This window comes from Charadrius vociferus, unplaced genomic scaffold (genome assembly GCF_000708025.1).
Source record: "Charadrius vociferus isolate BGI_N301 unplaced genomic scaffold, ASM70802v2 scaffold385, whole genome shotgun sequence".
Lineage (NCBI taxonomy): Eukaryota > Metazoa > Chordata > Aves > Charadriiformes > Charadriidae > Charadrius > Charadrius vociferus.
In genome coordinates this window covers 4195648-4216184 of record NW_009648925.1, presented here as the reverse complement: position 1 = coordinate 4216184, position 20537 = coordinate 4195648, and the positions used below count along the sequence as shown (strand labels likewise).

General features: G+C 40.0%; 1 protein-coding gene across 1 annotated transcript in view; it reads right to left on the bottom strand.

The window, feature by feature from the left end:
* Window positions 1–1083: 1083 nt before the first annotated feature.
* IQCB1 (IQ motif containing B1) overlaps window positions 1084–20537 on the bottom strand; it is a 19684-nt gene continuing 230 nt past the window's right edge. The window contains exons 2-14 of the mRNA XM_009887321.1: window positions 20438–20534; window positions 19462–19624; window positions 17670–17799; window positions 15342–15435; window positions 14216–14315; window positions 13667–13839; window positions 10919–11031; window positions 9708–9817; window positions 5323–5465; window positions 4753–4901; window positions 4156–4284; window positions 3619–3775; window positions 1084–1313 (exon numbers count right to left, since the gene is read on the bottom strand). Of these exons, the coding sequence (XP_009885623.1) occupies window positions 1084–1313; window positions 3619–3775; window positions 4156–4284; window positions 4753–4901; window positions 5323–5465; window positions 9708–9817; window positions 10919–11031; window positions 13667–13839; window positions 14216–14315; window positions 15342–15435; window positions 17670–17799; window positions 19462–19624; window positions 20438–20534 (1788 nt within the window). The remainder of the gene's footprint in view (window positions 1314–3618; window positions 3776–4155; window positions 4285–4752; window positions 4902–5322; window positions 5466–9707; window positions 9818–10918; window positions 11032–13666; window positions 13840–14215; window positions 14316–15341; window positions 15436–17669; window positions 17800–19461; window positions 19625–20437; window positions 20535–20537) is intronic.

Here is a 20537-nt window from a genome sequence, read left to right as displayed (position 1 = left end):
TCTATTTATTTGTTTTCCATTCATCTCCACTAAAATTAAAACTCAAAACCTTCTAAAGAGAATGGAAAACAAACATGCTGAACCAGTATTGCTGCCCACATACAACTGGCAGAAATCACTGCGCTTTTTCCTCCTCTGCAGTGAGGTAAGATCTAATTCTTAAGATTCTCTCGGCCTCTCACCTAAAAAATAGCGCAGGTATTTACGGCACTAGCTGCAGCCTTGAGTTCTCCTTGCTTTCTAGGCACATTGGTAAGCAGCAGCCTTCAGCCGTTGACTGTAGGTTTTTACGGGGTACCAGGTCACAGTGACTGCAGAGGCCCTGTGCTGAAGACCTTTCCAGATTAAACAGCATCTGCACGGTTTGAGAAGACAGAGCTGATGGTCCCCATGGTCACACAGAGGCTACAATCCCTTCTAACAGTTTGGACTGCACCCATGTTACAATGCACTGCATCTGCTGTGGAAAGAACTGCATGCTTTTAAAGGAAAACACATATAATCCAAGAATCTTGGCATTTTTTCCTCCCCTTGCTTTGTCCCTTGCTGCTGTCAAGAGACTGGTGGAGTTCCTCAGGCCAAGCTTTGCCTGTGCTAACTGGAGTTAGCTGTTCTACCCTGCCATAAGCACCCAGCCTGCCTAGTGCTTGCTTGACTTCTTATTAGTGTCTTGGTTTGTTCTGAACCCATCTTTATCTCAAATCACATCATCTGATAAAATGTTTTGCTATAAAAGCCCCAGCTTTTACAATGGCGTAATTCTTTATGCATCCGAGTGTGAATAAGAACTGAAAAGCCAAAGGTTATGAACTTACTTTTAAAGTGATACAAATTACAAAATATCCTCATTTACAACTACAGTATTTAAATCCTATTTGCAACAGCTCAATCAATGGGATCTAACTGCTGATGTACAGGAAGAGATTCTTAATAAGGTAAGTAAAATGCTCTAAAATAAGGCTTTGGTCTTTTTCAGTGCTTTGTCTTACAATTCAAGTGTTTCCCTTCCTTAAAAATACACACAAGTGAATGTATAGTGCAAGGTACGAGTCTGGTCGAGCAAGAAATTCTTCTGCCTGTTACCTAAAAGGATTTCCTTCCACCAATAAACAGAGTTCCCAGTTCTGCATTTAGGGCATCATCAGGAATTACATCATCCTCCACAAACTCATCTCCAAGCTTCTTCCACCATGGCCAGCAAGTGTATTTCAGCATAGTGTTGTGGGATTGTCTTGCCTTGGTAGCTACAGGGATTGATCGACTCATAAAGACATCAAGATCTTTTTCTGTGGTCTCTGCTAACCCTGGAGCATCTGTAAGAACAAGGAGAAAAGTTTTCTGTATTTTGTTTGCATTTTTATGAGTATTTAAAACAAAAAAAAGAAGGAGCCCTACCCTCCCACTTCCCTACGTAACTCCTTTCCCCATGCTGACATTACAATTTTATGGCTGCATGATAAACCTGATTGGAAAAGCAATCCAAATTACAGCTAATCTGAAAAAATAAATACATAATGGGAAAGGAGAAGAAGGGGGGAAAGCAGGACTACTTTATTCAGATGCAGTGGTGGCATCCACCGAAATGTCTTCTTATGAAACCTCTCCGTTTCTTGTCTCATCTCTGTGCCCGGCCAGATTATGGTGCAGGTCCTCCTGGAAGCTATGCTAAGGCACATGCAAAATAAGGAGGTGATCAGTGACAGCCAACATGGCTTCATTAAGGGCAAATCATGCCTGACAAATTTGGTGGCCTGCTATGACAGTGTTACAGCATTGGTAGACAAGGGAAGAGAACTGACGTCATCTATGTGGACTTATACAAGGCATTTGACACTGTCCCGCACAACACTCTCGTCTCCAAATTGGAGAGACATGGATTTGATGGATGGACCACTCAGCGGATAAGGAATTGGCTGGATAGCCGCACTCAAAGAGTTAAGGTCAATGGCTTGATGTCCAAGTGGAAACCAGCAATGACTGGTGTTCCTCAGGGGTCAGTACTGGGACCAGTGCTGTTTAACAACTCTGTTGCTGACATGGACAGTGGGATTGAGTGCACCCTCAGCAAGTTTCCCAATGACACCAAGCTGTGTGGAACAGTTGACACCCTGGAGGGAAGGGATGCCATCCAGAGGGACCTGGACAGGCTTGGGGGGGGGGCCTGTGCGAATCTCATGAAGTTCAATAAGGCCAAGTGCAAGGCCCTGCACCTGGGTCAGGGAAAGGCCAAGTACAAATACAGGCTGGGGGGAAAATGGATTGAGAGCGGTCCCGAGGAGAAGAATTGGGGGTGTTGGTGGATGAGAAGCTCAACATGACCCAGCAATGTGCACTCACAGCCCAGAAAGCCAACTGTATCCTGGGCTGCATCAAAAGAAGTGTGGCCAGCAGGTTCAGGGAGGTGATTCTGCCCCTCTGCTCTGCTCTCGTGAGACCCCACCTGGAATATTGCGTCCAGCTCTGGGGCCCCCAACATAAGGACATGGACCTATTGGAGCGAGTTCAGGGGAGGCCACGAAGATGATCAGAGGGCTGGAGCACTTCTGCTATGAAGACAGGCTGAGAGTTGGAGTTGTTCAGCCTGGAGAAGAGAAGGCTGCAGGGAGACCTTATAGCAGCCTTCTAGTACCTAAAGGGGGCCTAAAGTACCTAAAGGAAGAAATTATCTAACGTGAGGGTGGTGAGGCACTGGAACAGGTTGCCCAGAGAAGTTGTGGATGCCCCATCCCTGGAAGTGTTCAAGGCCAGGCTGGATGGGCCTTTGCGCAACCTGGTCTAGTGGGAGGTGTCCCTGCCCACAGCAGCAGGGTTGGAACTAGATGATCTTCAAGGTGCGTTCCAACTTTAACCATTCTATGAAACTCTGACCTAAGAGAAAGAGGAGCTTCTGGTCGCTACTGCTGGATCAGTGCTTCTGGCACAGGGTAACATCAGCATAGTGCTTCCACCACTCTGGCGCAGCAGCACTGCGTATTCCCTGCCTGGGGGACCCAGCACAGTGTAAGCGTGTGTTGCTGATTTGTCTGTTCAGGGAGTGATATGCTGCAGTGACACAGCACGTGACAGACTAAATAATGGAATTCGGTAACTTGCTGAATTTTGTCCAGCTTGGGTGCTCTCTGGTGGCTGCAGTTTGCTATTCTCCCCCTTTCACTTCAGGCTACTTGTCTGGAATTAAGATAGCACAATAGCGAATTCCGTTTCAAATAAAGCCAGAACAGAGGAAATAAAAACATGTCTTGGAATTCATAGCTCAAAGATTTCCCTCCGTATCTGGAAGAGCTGAGAGCACTTCAACCAGCAGCTTACTTAGAACAGGTTGTGTAAGAACCCCTTCTTAGAAATTTTCATGTCTTTTAACAGGGCCATTGCTTTCCTTGTGAATGTATCAGAGGGAGATTTTTAGCAGAAGATGCTCCTTGAAAAGCAGGTGTGTATACATAACCTATAGCAACACTTGGATAATCTCTAACGAAGCCTGAATCTCAAGATGAGGCAGATGGCAAAGGAAGAGATTTCAGTTTTGAAATGAGGCTTTACCACTGTTCCCTCTAGTTTTCTCTCTAAATTAGTTTAATTCAAATGGTAATCAAAACTATGACCAGAGCAGTCACATACTCATTAGCAGCTCCACATCAGTGTTGACCTGAGTCAGTAATGTCTCTCTCCGCTGCGCTGCTCTCTGATCCAGTCTGCTCCTCAACAGGAAGTGTGCCAGCTTTTCCTGGGCCTGCATATGTAATTCTTTACTCATTTCTGCTGACATTTGGGAAGCCTGGAGGAAAATAACAGTTTGTTACCATTAGGAGCTGGTTATTTAAAATCTTTTGGGGACAGAATAATGTCTAAACAAGGAATGCAAATGCTGTACTTAATTGTTAACTTAATAATTTTGCTTCCTCTGCAGCTCTCTCCAAAGCTATCCATCATCAAGTATATAAATTTTCCAATTACAGTTTGCTTTGACCCTTTTTATTAGATTAATGGTTTTAATCCCCAATATCCTAGTGCCTTGCTGTCAAACAAGCAGGGTTAATATATGCATACCTCACATGAATTATCTTGATCAGAATTTATGAAGCTGAATATATTTCATCCCTACAGTATTTTATGTTGCATCATTAATGCGAATTATGAAATGACTAAGAAACAGACCGGATGCAATTTGATGTAGTCATCCACCTTCTGCTGCAAAGCTAGTCTCTGCTCATCAGTTAGTCCCTTGGGATCTTTCCAAGGAGAGAGAGGTCTCCTCCTCCTTCGTTTTTCCAAGAATTTACAAGCCTTTGCAAAGAACATAGAAGAATATGACAATCACAGACAGGAAGTTTGTCTTCTCGCTTTGTTTGTAATCAGTCAGTGAAAGAAAAATATTTCAGTACTGCACCTGTTTAAGCATAAATCTAGCTATGATGTTGAAAAGACAACATAAAACGAGGGTCAGCATGAATACTAAATCATAAGTAAGAACGCTCATAATAAATTACTGACTCATCTGTATTGTGGTGAAGTTCCAACCTTAGGTTTCAAAGTGGCAGCTCTTATATTTTAGTTGCAAGACTCTGGAAGATTTTGTAACCTATGCAAGGTTTAACCCATCTAAACAACTTGTGGCTCTAGACTATCATACTCTGAATAATTTTTTAATGAATTACAGCTGCACCGACAGTAAGAGAATAAACAGAGCTTTTTGAGGCACTGCAATAATCCACTCAGTCCTACCTAATGTCAGAACAAGGTATATATACTTACTGCTCTCTGAATGATGACAGCCGCTTTGTACTCCTTAAGTGATTGCCTCTGTTGATGAAAACTTCTTCTTGCTCTATAGCCTCGCCAGAATCTCTGGATAGTTAATGCTGATTTCCCCTCCATTTCCTCCATGTACTTATTTACCTGACCTGCAGATGTAACAAAAATCCAGTTATAAACACTGTGAGTTGGGATCTCTTAACAATTTACTTTTTTAATCAAACTAGATATTACAAAAAAAGCTTGGGTGCTATCAGTTAAAAACCCTCTTCATCCATGGTCCGCTAGCTGTGGGCCGTGTCTCAGAGACCTATAGCTGCAGTGGAGCTTTGTAACAAAAGAAAACTGGGTTTCCCTTTCTCCTGCGCCATTTTGAAGGCAGCAGATCCTGATCAGTAGTTACCGAGCCCTTGTAGAATTAGCATGTTCTCTGTCAGATAATTGGGTCAGAAGAGACAGTAAGACTACAGTGCTAACAGACATGCATGATTAGGAAATATATTTGGGGAAACTGTTCTTAAAGAGACCCAGACAATTTAATCTTCTGATATAGTCTAATATAAATCATACTGGCATGGATTATTTCCAGTAAGGCCAGCTGTTGTTCGTGGAAGAGTCTCATGGCCCTCTGTCTCTGAAGTTGCAGTTGCAGTTTTAGAGCCTCATCTTCCTTCTGTTTTTTTAAATGCTGTAGCTCCTGTTCCCGTTTAGCTCTGCAATACACAAATACATTAACAATTAGCTTAAGTTGTACACTTCTTAAAAGCATCCCTCGTTCTCTTTCTGTTAAATGGTCCAGCATTGAGGAAGGAAATCCACAAAATAATCTGCCATCCCACCATTGGCTGCAGGACCACACTGAGCAACGAGAAATCACCTGCAAGCTAACAAATTACCACACTATAGCCACAAAAAAATCTGAGCCAGTCACTCTATCTGGTATCAAACCAAAGGATGTATTTTTACTTAGGATAAAGTTCTAAGGACTCTGAAGGGAACAATGCTCCATGAGAGACATTCATAGCCAGCATGAACTGGAACAACAATTCTGATCCATCATCTGGGGAAGAAGTAAAGCAACATTAGTCATCTGCTCCAGTACGCACCTTTTCCAGTGCATCCATCAGCATGCATGGCACCTGCATTCCATAAGACATACTATTATTTTTGTACTGACTACAAGAGTAGATCAGAATGTTGGCTGTTAAGGCTCACTTCTTAAATTTGGAGGGATTTTTTTCTCCAGGAAATAGACTGACACATTTTCTCCATCAACTTTATTAAGAGAACACTAAGAAAGAATTTCCTTGCAAACTCTTCCAGATCTGCACTAGTTGTAATTTGATGTTAGGATGTTGCCCTGCTGTGCTTGGCATTGGAAAAGCCCCAGCAGATGTTTCACAGATGAGAACCGAAAACTATTAACTGACCCTGGAGGGTTTAAGCTAATAATAGCCTCTATATCAATTATATATACACTAACATATTAATATTGAGACTAATATATTAATACTAAATACACTGATGTATCGATACTAATAATTACTGAGATCACTTCGACATGGTCTCAGTGAAGTGTGAGGAGCTGTGAGCTAGGAGGACTCCCCCTCCCTTCACTACCCCTTCTTGTCGCAATGGACCTGACCTCATTAGCATCTTAATGCTTGAGACTTTATGAGTATCCCCACAATGAGGTAATGACATGACTCCTCCTCTTCTCCTACTGCAGCAAAATCACTTGCCCACTCACGACCCGCATACCCTCACTGGACCCACAGCCCCGAGCTCTTCTCTAGCACTTTTCCAAGGACAATGAAAGGAGCAGCTAAAGCACTAGGAAAGAGAACAAATGGACTGAGCACAAGCATAAGAGGTGCCAGAAAGTGGAAAAAAAGGCTGTAGACTGGAACTAATGTCCAGTAATTTTGGTATTGCTGCACATCACATATCTTTACACGCACAGTACTATCGAGTTATTTGTGTGTTTCCCGTTGCTAGTATAAATTGAGTTGTGTTTTTTCCACCAACCATCCTTTCTCCTCTGTCTCCATAACTGGGTGGGGAAATTTGGGATGGAAGCTATTGTATAAAAGAGATGCTGTGGATTTAAAGATCTGGCCCTAACTGATAACAGCCTCCACCACAATCTGAGAGACCATAATCTTTTTATGACAGTAATGCAGGCCTGAACCATGTCCACACATCTCCCTACAGAGACAGATCACGATTATGTGATTACATCAGAATAGTCTCAAGGAAACCAGAGGTTTTCAGCCTACACAGTGCTGCAAGTTAGAGCTGTAAATCTTTGCATTTTTAATCCAAGCAGGCATATATTACAAGTGGAATGATGTCACAGGATCAAACAGGACTTTTGATGACATTTTCTTGATAAAAGTGTTAATTTTCCTAGAAATTTTTATCAGCTCCACTAGGTGGAAAACTACAAGAACATTTCATGAACTTCTCAGATGTGCATCTGCGAAACTACCAATAGTGTCTGTCAGGTATTTAAATGTTTCTTTGATATGGATTCTTTCCCATGTAGTCTGCAAAACACATGCTCTTCTTCAGTCTCTGTTCCTCCTAATGATAAGACATATTTGTTTGCGCAAGACCACACTGTGACAGGGAAATGCCTCTGAACAGAAGCAAAGCACATACTGAGCGAGTGCCAACCTTCCTTCAGCAGTTCATGGCACAGATCAGCCTCCCTCTGATCATCTCTTTATATATAAAATGGTTTGATTTTTGATGCATGACTAATACAAATTATTGCCATTTTAACAGTTCTACAGTTAGCTATGTAACAGTGAACTAACTTCAAGGAGAAATCACAGGCTTTAATATTCACTGAGGAGGCATTTCTGAAACCAGAGTTTCAGAATTTTATAACTTGCAGAGTTTAAGACCTTCCCCTGCAGCTGTAGGTGAGCCAAGTTTGGAGTTTCAACCTCAGCAGCATTTAACCACACTTGTTCTAAAATAAATCTGTAAATATAACCAAAACCTGACTGTTAAAAATTAAAAAGTCCTCTCAAAAGCTTTTCTAAAGTATTCCAAATGTGATATTTTAGTGTAACGCTAACTGCAACTTTGACCTAGACAGGAAAAAAACCAACACTGGAGCTGTACAGTTACTCTATTTACTCAGTACATTGGGACTGACTGAGCCATGAACATACAACTGTAAGGACATTAATACATTTCCATTCCTCTCAATATTAAACAAACATGTTCAAAAGTCCATTTAAGTGACTCAGGAACTACTTAAGAGGCATGTACTAATGCTTACAGTACTGAAAATATGACACAAGAAAGTCAAGTAGCTTGTTGATTGCCGATAGCCTCATCACACTTCCCCTTCTGCTTTACCACATTATATCTTAGCCCATCATCCAAGTTTTCTGGGCTATGATTTTGGCTTGCAGGCTTGCAAGGTGCCTGATGAGAGCAGGAATATTGGCTCAAAGTGTATGGTGGAGTAATAAGGAGTGACAAGGATGTCATTCTTGGTGTTTCAGCACAAAAGCTGGAGGGGCTAGTGGCCCTCAATGGACACACTCGCCCCCACAAATCTTCCAGAATGTAAAGATTACACCCTAGATAGTCCAATATTTTTTTAATGCCAGTCTAGACGACAAATCATAACTGCCTGCTTTCTAACACTTTGACCATAACACAATTTGATTTGACTATTTGATTTCTAAGATCTAGTTTTGACACAGTAATGCTCAACATGTGCAAAAAAAGTTGAAGAATCCTGCTGTAGAGTCTGGACTTGATTTAGATCCCTTATCCTATGTTAAATTCACACTAAATTTCTCAAAAGAATTAGCCTAACATGTGCTAGCATTACTGCTGAAATCCTACTTCAAGTAAGACAAGCATTATTTACGTAGCTTCATTCTTCTGTGGGGCTCCAAGTCAGAGGATACTATTTCTATGTCACTGAAGTGACTTCAGTTCTGAGAGTCAAAGATTTCAACTATTAATGAAGAACAAGGTTTTGTAAGCACTGTATGAGCATGCACTACGGGCCTTGGTTTCTGCAGCACTCTGGCATAGCTTATTGGAAACTCCAGGACAGCTCCGCATTCAATTTACAGTGGAATTTTCTGTAAAGTGAACTGTGAACCAGTTAACTGTTCTACCACCGGTACATCACTCTCTAGTGATATTTAGTGCAATCCCATGCTACAGTGTACCACTCTTCTAGTTTTCCGTATGCCACAAATTTTTTACACAGAAAACATTTAAAAGCATCACAGAAGTAAGTTTTTTTCATGGAGAAGCTTGGCAGCTGGGAAAGGGACAGTTGGAGCTTTTGGCACCAGAAGTGGCAGGTTGGTACTGCTGGAAAAGCACATTGTTTGGATGTTTCTGCTAAAAGAATCTGTAGCGAAACAGCTCATATTGGCATTAGATTACCTTTATGCTATCGAAATAACAGCTGACTGGAAAAAAAGCATTTTCAAGATGAAGGAACTCTTGGTCAGCCCAAACTTATGGCCTGGCACATGGGAACAAATCCTCAGAGAAGCTATTTCCAGTAAGGATGGGAAGTGAATGGGAACAGCCAGCATAGATTTATCATGGGCAAATCATATTTCACCAGCCTGATTGCCTTCTGTGATAAGATGACTGGCTCTGTGGACGAGGGGAAAGCAGTGGATGTCATTTTCCTTGACTTTATCACTGCTGTCGTCACAGTCTCCCATGCAGGGCAGGGCTGACACTCAGAGGAACCTCCACAAACACAGAAAATGGGTCAACAGAAATCACATGAAATTCAAATGGGAAGTTCTACACCTGGTACAAAATAAGCTCATGAACCAGGACAGGCTGGGCACTGACTACCTGGACAGCAGCTCCAATGATTGTGACATGAGAAAAACCAAACCTTCTTACTAGATTCTTCTCTTAAGTGCTTTTTATAAAGCCATACTGTTTACCTGAAGCTTCTCTGTAAAGTGGTCACTGCTTGGGGTAGTTTTTTCAGCCTTTTCCTTGTCTGAAATCCCCTCCACATAGCCTGGATTATACAAGCTGCTTGATGCTGCCTCTGAAATTAATAAAGCAGATGGTAGAATATTTTCTCTGCATATAAAACCACTTTATTACCGCTTGCATATTTGGAACAATCTCAACATTTGGCCAAAAAACCAAATGTATGAAATGCATTTGATGCATGTTTTCAAGTGCATAAAAATTCAGTACTTGTAACAGCTTGGGGAATTTAAGGTCCTATAAGACGATTATTATCATGACACCTGTACTTGCTCCAAAGGCAGCTAATCTGATCATCTGGATCAATGCTCTCTGTGGTAAACAAATGAATCTACAGCAGAAATATATTAGCTGCATAAATAAATGTTAGAAATCTGTATTTAAAACAGCGAAAGCACTTGATATTTCCAATTGTGATTCAATCAAGATACCTACACTAGAGAGGACAGAAAGACAAGTTTGGACAATTAGCAGCAGAAAAAAATGTTACATTTACAGTATGATCAGAAGTCACTGAAATGCAATAAATAAAAATAAAATCTATTCTAGTCTTAAATGGACTTTTAAAAATAAAAACACTAAAAAACCTACTCTGTTGAACATGAAAGCAGGTCTCTATAAACGTTAACTCTGATTTCCTCTAAATTGTCTTTGAGGAACCTGCATGTAAAATTTTGGTAAGAAGTTCATAAAATATACATCATCTCTTTTATTGGGAACACAGACCAGAAGGTGTTCTTACTTAAGATTTTCCCTATATGACTTAACTTTTATGTGAATGCTGCCTAGAGTTCTGAGATCTAAATTTGTAACACTGACGTGAGAAAAGCAGATGCAGTTATTTTTGTTTATAATCAGCAAAACCAAATTATTTTTTTCTCCCCTTATAGTTGTATAGAAATTTATGGTGAATCTGCAACAGAAAGTCAGTCTCTCGAATCACAGTCCCATACCATAATTACTGGACAATTTCTTGATGTCACCAAAAATGAGGGAGGGGAAAAAACCTAATAAATGTGAATTTTAAAAATCCAGGAATATAGGGAAAAAATAACACAGGTTTTGAAAAGCAAAGTGACAGAGTAAATTCATTCTAAACATACATAAATCACGTAACTAGGATTTCACATACAAAAGTCTCATTAAACTGCAGCACCTGCATTTCTCCTTTTCCACTGGATTGTTCCAAATCCAGCAGGTCCAAAAGTTGATAGAGATCCCTGTCAAATCCTTTGCCAGTCCACTCTTTACTTAAAAGCCCTTTTAATCCTAAAAGAGAGAGAAGAAGGATGTGATACCACTAAGGTGAATTTTTCTTTTCAGAATTTCAAACTAAAAATTTAAGTAAAAAAATAAAATCTGATTCTATGCGCAAAGGAGCACTGGAGCTGAACACCATCAGTCACCTTTGAGTTTCAATGCAGGGTATTATCAATGAATATCTGGTGCTCCAACCATCACTGAGAAGTATTATACAGTAACTACAATTTCGTATGTCCAAGTCATTATCTATTGGGTCTACATAACTGGCAGTTAAATTATCAATGTACTTTTGGTGTCTTATCAGTAAGTCATTGTAAGTTACTAAAAGGATGTAAAGCACCATGCAAGCACTAGTTTTATTAGCGATGATTTCATATTTTTCATAATATTTATTTATAACTGGAATTCTTTGATGTCTTATCTGTGTAGCATAGTCTAATTGTGAGTATATGTGCATCCAATCCCTGAGACAAAACAGCTTTTTAGGCTCGCAGCAACTAAAAAGCGCACTTGTGCTCCTCCCACATCACACACACACTCGCTGTGCTGCGCACAGGGCACAAGCAGACAGTAACACAAAGCTAAAGCTTTTTATCAGACAAATCCCAGAGCTTGAGAGTTCTGCAAGGAGTTAGAAGGAAAAGGAAGGAGAGCAAGAAGTAGACACATGTTTGGATAGCCTCCTGAAGAACTGCAGATTCAAGTAACTTTTCCATTTTCAAATCATTGTCCATAAGTACATTCATACACTGGGCAACTCCAACACGTATATATACTTACAGGATCTGGATATGGAGCACTAAGTCATTCATGCAAACAGAAATACCACCTCTCTTCTATTGCACATGCACAATTTTGGAAAGATGATGACAGTTAAACACTTCATGAGAGAGACAGGTGAGACTCCAAATGGAGTCAGTCGGTGCCCTAATGCTGTCTGAGCTCTGCAAAAGCACATAGCCTGGCTACACCAGGCAGTTCCCTCACAGAAGTCCTGTGGGTCCGATGCAACCATTTGCCAGTTTCTGTACAGACCGCACAGCCACATGCACCTTTCAGCTGCTGACAGGGAGTACCTCACATGTGCTTCTCAAGAGGCGTCAACCCACACAGGCAAAAAGACCAGGTCCTCCTGAAGACCTAGTATAAAGACCGTGTTAGTCTTGGAGATGTGAGGTTCAGGTGACGTCCTCACTGCCAGCAGGCTACCTTTACTGACAGAAAGCTTATGCTGAAGTACCTCATACTGGCAATGGCTCTGAGCCACTGTGAAGCCAAGTTACTTCAACAAAATGGCCAGATGGTGGAAATACTGTAATGCTTTCTTTGTTGATGCTGTTACTCAAACTATCTAAAGGATTCCAAAGCCTGAGTGAAAACTAACATAAGGATACAAACTTTAAAAAAACATACAGGAAGAAAAGCGGTATTTTTTTTCTTAGTGGAAACAGGAAACGTACAGAAGAGAGAGGGAGAGTCTTTAAATGACTGTGGCATACTGTGATTCTAGACCAAAATAAAATATAATCCTTTGATGGAGACTTGCAGCTCTTCAGACAAGCCAGCATTCTACAGCTGGGATAATCAGACCAACACAGCAGCTCCATGAGAATCTACAATGTGACACCAGCCTTAGGCACATTATACTTTATTTCATACCAAAAGGAAGCCCTCCTCTCAGTTTTGTAGGCAAAAGGGTGGCAAAGCTGCCCACATGGTCCAGAAATTCATCTGGCTGGTAGTGCCTAATATGTAGTCAGCACAAGTGTAAAAAAAGGAATTGGACCTTTTTGTCTAGCGTACCCAGTTCTTACTGTCTTTGTCCCCAAAGGAATGAGGCTGTTCACAAGCAGTTTTGACCATCAATAACATCCAGAATATAAAAAAATTTGGGAAACATCAAAACCCCTTTCTTCTCCATGGGCATGACAGAGGACAAAGGGGTTTCCTGGAGCTCCCTGCGAGGCTAGAGTCAGAAACATCAAATGGGACACCTTATTAAATAATGAATAACAGAGCAAATTATATGCATATTCAGCCTTCTCATCTAAAGGCATCAAGACAAAACCATAAAACCATTTCAGGAACTTTTGGAAAGAGTTCATTGCAACCACTTGGACAGCAAAAGACAGTCAGCTCCTCAGTAACAGAACAGCACCTATCAGATAAGCAGACCTGTAACAGCTGCGGTTAGAAGTTGGCTTCAAGTAAAACTTTCATGCTTCTGGACTAGCGAGCCTTAGCACACTGGCAGGTGTCTGACACACGGCTCTTACCATGGCAGTACAAGGACCCTGCTACTAGGATCTCTCAACATCAGCAAAAAAGATGCAGAACGTCACATAGAAAGAAGTAAACCCCATCAGGTTGGAAGTGACAAACAACAGCTTTGAGAGACAAGTTGCCACATGCAGAGTCTTCAATACATGGAAGAAAATAAATCTAGGAAACAGAAAGAGTCACAGCACTGTAAACTACAATGAAAATGAACAGAAGAGAAGGAAAATAACCCAAAACAACACAGCACTTCAGTTTCTATCTGTATTGGATAGTTACTGATCCGAGATAGGAAACCTTCTTTGTATTTTTACAGTGAATGTAAGAGGAGGCTGAGTGATTGGTCCCATGCATGCTTACAAACCTTTGTAGCGAGCTGTGAGTAACTTCACAAGCTGCTTGCAAAATTTTGCCACCAACAACAGCAGCTTTGTAGCAGCATTTCCTATGACAGGATTGGTGGTTGATGAAAGCTTATAAACAAGTTCATCCAAAACAGAGTGAAGGGTTTCTTCATCAACTTGAAGCAAGACAGAACTTTAAAAAGAAGGAAAAAAAAAAGACAGGGCGGGGGGAGAGGACACAGAATTGAAGTGTTAATTACAAACTATGAGCTTTTTAACAGTGACTTATTTTTAGATATGTCAGGCATTCAGGAAACCAACATACCCAGCTAGCTGGACCAGCAACCTGACCCAGGCAGTACTACTGTTTCAATCAACGGATTCCCATTTCCTCAATTTAACAAGATAAAGAAAATAGCTATTTTTTTCTATTTCTACAACAAAGACCAAGGAGAAAAAAAAACACCACAACAATTCTTGTATATAAAAAAGTTCTATTTTACCAAGCAGCAATGAACTGAGTTTTAAATTTAAAATTCAGAAAAATCAATGATATGAAAACTACTAACCTATTGACCCTCAAAATATTGTGTAAAACAGACATCATTATAATTGCTGTTTCAACATCATCCGTTATTAACAACTGCAGGAAGTGATCATTTTGCAGTACTGCAAAAAAACAAAACCAAGCAAACACGAAATAACACAATCAGAACCAGACTTGAAAATACCATAAACCAAATAAACTTATGAAACATAAGCCATAGCAAGTAAAAACAGATACTGTTTCTGGAACAAACCCCCTCTTTTATAATTTTTACACTGAAACTTACTGGAATAAGTAAACTACTTCAACATCCAAAAAACATGTTGAGCCCTGTTTTTTTCTGCCTTTGGATATCCAGCAGGCATTGGTGTTCCAGTGGAATAAAAGCTTTAAAAACTTTTATGTTACACTAGTACCAGTTTCTTATTACAAGAGTGGAATTATCACTGGGGCAACAATATCCGGAAAAAGTCTGTTACACCAGGTTTATTTAATGCAAGTCTGCTGATGTCATCAAAGCACCATCTTTTTTTATTCCAGTATATCACTGTCTACATATTTAGTAGTTTTCAGGCTGTGTGTGTTTTTAGTTACACACCTTATGATCCTTAGGTTTTTGTTCTATATTAGAAATGAAACGAAATTCTGATTTTTAAAACATTGGTTTAATTGAAAGCTTATTTTGGTCAGAAGTGTATAGTGAAGTTTGTTAGATATTTGTAAAATTTCCTGACACGGCAACAACTTCAGAAATCTGTTTTCAAGTCTATCCACCTTTCAGGGGCGGCAATGTACCTGATCAAGTTTCTGCATACGTTAATCACACACAGATAAAGAGATCAACTGTATCTTATCAGAAAAAAAATATGATTTTTTAAAGACATAGAATTGCAAAGGGAAATTACAGAAAAACACTTCTAATGGTTGTCTCGGAAAGAGCGGAAGAGGAACTCTTTAGGATTTCCCTTCATTGGACCTTTTCTATTTTAGATACTGCTGTTTCTGTTGAGTGCGCTACTTTATGAGACTGATTTCACAACTAATCCACTTTAGAATACTATGTAGATATTATCTTAAAAGTGATTCTTGAGAACTGTAGATGCCATAAATAAGTTTTCAATTGTTTTAGGGGTTTAGTTTTCCCTTACCGCACGCTGCTATTTGAATATGCCCACCGAACAGCCAGCAGATGGCATCAGTTACTGTTTGGAACCAGCGTAAAAAATCTTGTTTTTCTTCACCCTAAGCAAAAGAGAGGTAGGTAAACGCATGTGTATGTATCTTCACCGAGGACTTCAGCTTGATGCAGTGGGAGGGTTTGTATATTTTAGGGATTTGGAGACCAAAACGCCATCAAATTCCCAGATGAGGTTGCTGGAACTGTAGGAACCAGTCAAAAAAATAATTTGCAAGTCCTTCAAGGCCAAAGATCAATCAAGAAAAACCTAACCATACTAAAAAAAGCATCCATTCCTGAAAACATCATAACAGGAAGAGAGAAGTCTTGTTTACTCCTTAAAAAAATATTTTATAGCATAGGAGGGCTAAGAAGACAAATAATAGCTCAGTACAAACACACCATAGATTTAATCCACAAAGAGTGAAATATATTATTTAAGATTAAAGCACAGGAAAAAAAGGGTCCAAAGTGGAAAAGAACACAGTAAAAATGGAAAAGGTTCCTAAAAACCGGCATGGTGAGGCATCAGAAACACCTCCTAGATGGAGGTCTGGGAGCAAACATCAAACCACTATTAAGCTGAAGTTTGAGCAGTTTGCCAAATAGACTGTTATGTGCTTGCCTGTGATAACACTGGACTGGAAAAAATGACCAGGAAGAAGTCAGGTTTTAACATGTGAATGCACATACAGACGCACGGTCTAAAGTCTGTATTCCAGGTGTGAGCCACAGGCCACTGGAAATTTAAAATCTTGGTGTGTGGACAGCAAAGGGGCTTTTGATAGTACTACATTGCTGACAAATGTTGTTATAAAGCATTTGGCCTGCTATCTCCCACACTAATTCAGCCTCTACAAATGACACACTGGAAAGCCTGTTCCTAGATCCCTGCTGTAAGTCCCAGCCGTCAGTCATGGTTTAACTTTGTCTTTGGTTCTTACTGACAATGAGAGATACAAAATCACAGTAATAAGTTAAGCTGTAATACTATCTGTTCTGTGTTTTGGCAATACGTCAGTTTCTGAAAGCTATTTCAGTACTTCCCTTGACTTCAAAGGCTTGTACAAAAAGCAAATGAGGGCAGAATAAACTACACATCTCCACTGGTAGAGTGGGATTTCCAAAGTTCCACTGAGCAAGCACCAAGTCTGGGTGCCCAGTCACCTCTGAGACCACAAAGTTTAAAAGCCAAAGGACTAATTATAATGTAGACTACATTTGCATTCAAAAGAAATCTTTGCCCACAAGCATGACTCAAGTAGCATGTAGGCTGAGACATAATAAGAAAGTGTGGGGGAAATTACATATTGTGGATAAGACTGGAGTCTCCTGCAATGTCATTCAGGAAGCTTCCTTCTTAAGCACTAAATGCACTTCTAAAGTACTGAACTAACAGAAAATACATTACTCTACTGATACTTTCTGAGGATTGACTGTGTTTGTGGTGCCCAGCACAATACTACATAGGAAATCTTTGACTAAATGCAAGAAGCCAGTGAGCCAAGAAATGAGACACTAAGGGGAAATGGGGATATTAAAAGAAACTATCAGAATCCATGAGGCTGATTATTTAAATTATTCATGGGTTTCGTTTGTTGGGTTTTTTCTTCTGATTTTGGAACTCAGAAAGCTTCAAGTGCAGAAGGGAACCTAGATGGGCAAATCCCTCATTCTCTGCAAAGAGGGAGAGAAATGTGAGAAACTGTTCAAATTCACAAAGTCTGCCTTTGGGGTTCCCAATGTGCAGGTTCAGAAGCAGTAAGCATTTTTGGAATTCTTTACCAATTTCGCAGCAGAAATTGTATGGCAAAACAAACTTCAACAAATCTGATTTAAACCCTTAAGACTTCCTAAACCTTTTTTGTAAAGCTGAATAAAGCAGTGGGAACAGAAACGTTACAAAGACTGAACTAATTATATGCAAAGTGAAAAAGACACTACCGTGACTGGGATGCTGCCTTTTGTAAGGCATTTTTTTCTGTCCTACTGCTCTAATTCTTCTATCCTACTTAGAATTGCATTCCTTCCCCCCGCCTTTAAAACTTGCAAAAAGTAGTAGCCAAACTCTCTAAACAAACCTATGGTAACAAACTAGCTTTGCACATGTAATGGACCAAAGGCTCCACAATGAAAGATTTCAGTTTCAAAGCTCCAAGGCATAATAAAAACTACTGTAAGTTCTGGAAAATAAATTTTCATAATACAGTGTCCCTAGAATAATATCCTACTTATACAATGTGTAACCTTGGAAAGTTTACAGAGATTCTCTGCTCTTTTAACTATGAAATTTAAATACCTTGATTGCTCGGATAAATCGTGCTTGCAAGCGTCTTCCCAAAACCAGCATGTTGTCTATAGCTGAAGGAAGAAATTTCTTGTAAAATTCCTCAGGATCTTCTTTCACCTCTAGTCCTACACAACAATGACTGAAATGGGAAAAAAAAAAAAAAAGAAAAAAAGCAACCTGAATAGTTGAGGGCCTGTTTGAACAGCTTAGAATGAATGTCACGTGATCAGAGAAGAAATGCTCCACTGGCATGGGACAATTCAACACTGAACAGCAGTTAACTGCTGTGACTGGCTCCAAGGTAGCTGCTTCAAAAGGAAGAGGAATAACTGGCAGGCTGGAGACAGCAAGTATATTACTACTTAATATAGCATGTCTCAGTTTAAAACATATCCAAGGCACTTTCTCCTCCAGCTTCATAGGATCTGTTCAGGCTTGTTCCACATGCTAGGGAAGGGCTCTGATGGTCAAAAGGGGGGGAAAAAAAAGGCCAAACAGAAAGGCAGACAAAAACCTCACAAAAAAAGCATGATGATGAAGGGTGCGCAGATCAGGCAACAAAAATATGTATAAAAAAACATTGCTCACCACCAAATCTTCAGCAAGTCTGTCTACAACTTTTCTCTAATGGAGGAATACATGTGGGCTAGAAATCAGTTCTTCAGATCTCAGTTTTCTTATTTTACTCACTGCAAACATGTCAGTCATTTCTGCAGGACTTTTTACAAGAAACTGCATGTTTTACAACTGGGAAGCTTTTCAATTCTGTACTCCACACTGATACTAGTGCAGCAAATGCGCCTTCCTAACTTTTTATGAACATTGCTTTCTGACATGTTACCGAGGCTTTGTTAGCTTGTTGCGAACGCACACACCTAAAGCTTTGCTTACCAAAGTCCTTGGAAAGCAAATTCTAGGCATGAAGCTGAGATTCATCTAGTTACAAAAGGACATTTTTATAGCTAAAATAAATTTCAGGTTTCTCTGCAAACTGAAAAAACTTAGAGGATGATTTAAGTATCACACGACTGGTGATAAATCTTGCATCTCTTAGTGATATTACTGGCATTAAAAATTCATACTGCAGATATGGCATAAATAAGACATGGTCATCTAATTGCTTCATGCCTTAGAATTTTGCTCCCTAGTTAAGCCAAAATAAGTACAACTCGGGGAAAACTTAAAACTTATTATTTTTCCTGACATCAAAGATTGAGATTACATCACTGGGGATTTGAGTTTAAAGTTGTCTTTACTAGCTATGAATTAAACTTAATTACGCCATTCTCACAATATCACTACATGAAGCTATCTAGTCTGTATGAACTGAGTCCTGTATTATGTTTAAAATGTAAATAGATATTTAAAATAGACATAATAAATAGATATTTAAATAAAGTCAAGCCAAACTGTGAGTCAATCAGGCTGAAGATTTTTGCAAGATGAAATCTAAGTACACAAACTTTTTAAAATAACTGCAACTCAAAATTAGCAATTACTGGGTAAGAACTGTGACTGATGAGTACTGTTCCCAAAAAAAGGTGAAGCCAACACAAAACTGTTCCCACCAAACAGTTTACCCAGCTCAACGAAACACAATGCCAATGAATTAAACAGGACCAATTAGGCTATGCCTGACCCCTCTGCTCTTGACTGCTCCCTGCACTTTAACCCTGGCCTTTCCTGAACAACAAGCCTTGTTCTGGATGGGAGCCAACGTATTACAGCTTGAAAAGAAAAAGAGCAAGATGAAAGGCCAGAAAGAAAACAAGAAGAAAACTTCTTAGCAATTTTTTTTTACCTTAGTATCTCTGCTAGCTGGGCAGCAGTAGCCCAGCCTCCACGCAGTCGAGAGTGGTCTTGCCTGAGGACCAGCATGCAGTACTTAGTAAGATCATAATTGTATATATCTTGCTTAATTTTTTGGGATTCTTCACATCCCAAGGAAGCCCTATTTAAAATTCCTGTGGGAAGAACGCAGGAGAGAGACAAAAAGGAACATAAGATTTTGATGTGCAAGGTTTTTTTTTTTCCTTTTCCAAAACATGTGCACACAGCGCCAGGATTAAGGTAATTCTAAAAGTGCTAAGAACAGCATGAAATATTTTGTCAGCATTTTTCACTCCTACAGCTACAATCCATTTGTTAGATTATATGACAATTGGGAAAGACAGCTAAACTTAGGTTTCCATTTTCCCATTACACATTTAGTAGTAAAAATTACCTGGGATATAGCCCATTTGTATGAATTTCCTAGGCCAGATAAAACCACAACCACTGTGAAACATATAGCTTCCTTATAATTACATCCCAATTTAGAACAGGACCTAACTTGTTTCTACCGTTTCTATGAGCAGTGGCTATGTGGCAAAAGGAAAGACAGAGGGAGTCACACAAGAGCTCATGATTGCGTTTCTATGTTGAGACTTAAAAATTGAATGCTAAGGACCACTCCGGCTCTCCACCTGAAAGCACTGGGACAAATTATTTGACCAAGCTCTTTGTCCACATCAACAGCAGTCTTACAAACACAGTGACAGCTGAGAGGGAGAAAAGACTTCCTCTCCATTTGCTCCCCAGCTCCTCCTCCTTATTGTTGCCAAGCCAAATGCTGGTCAATACCACTCTCAGGTAAAGCCATATTATCAGCCCTACAGAGTTTCCAGCCCTGCCTGAAATATTCAGAAAAAACTTCTGTATTTAAGGAAGCAGAAGGATGAAGAACTGTCCATACTTCACTACCTCCGTCCTTTTATTTTAGAAACGGTATTAATTACCCTTTAACTTCAGAAGTAGCAGGGGGACGTCCTGTTCTCTGCTCTCAGTGACCTGAGCAGCTAAGGCCAGTACTCGGGGGTCCGCAGCTGCCAGCCTCTC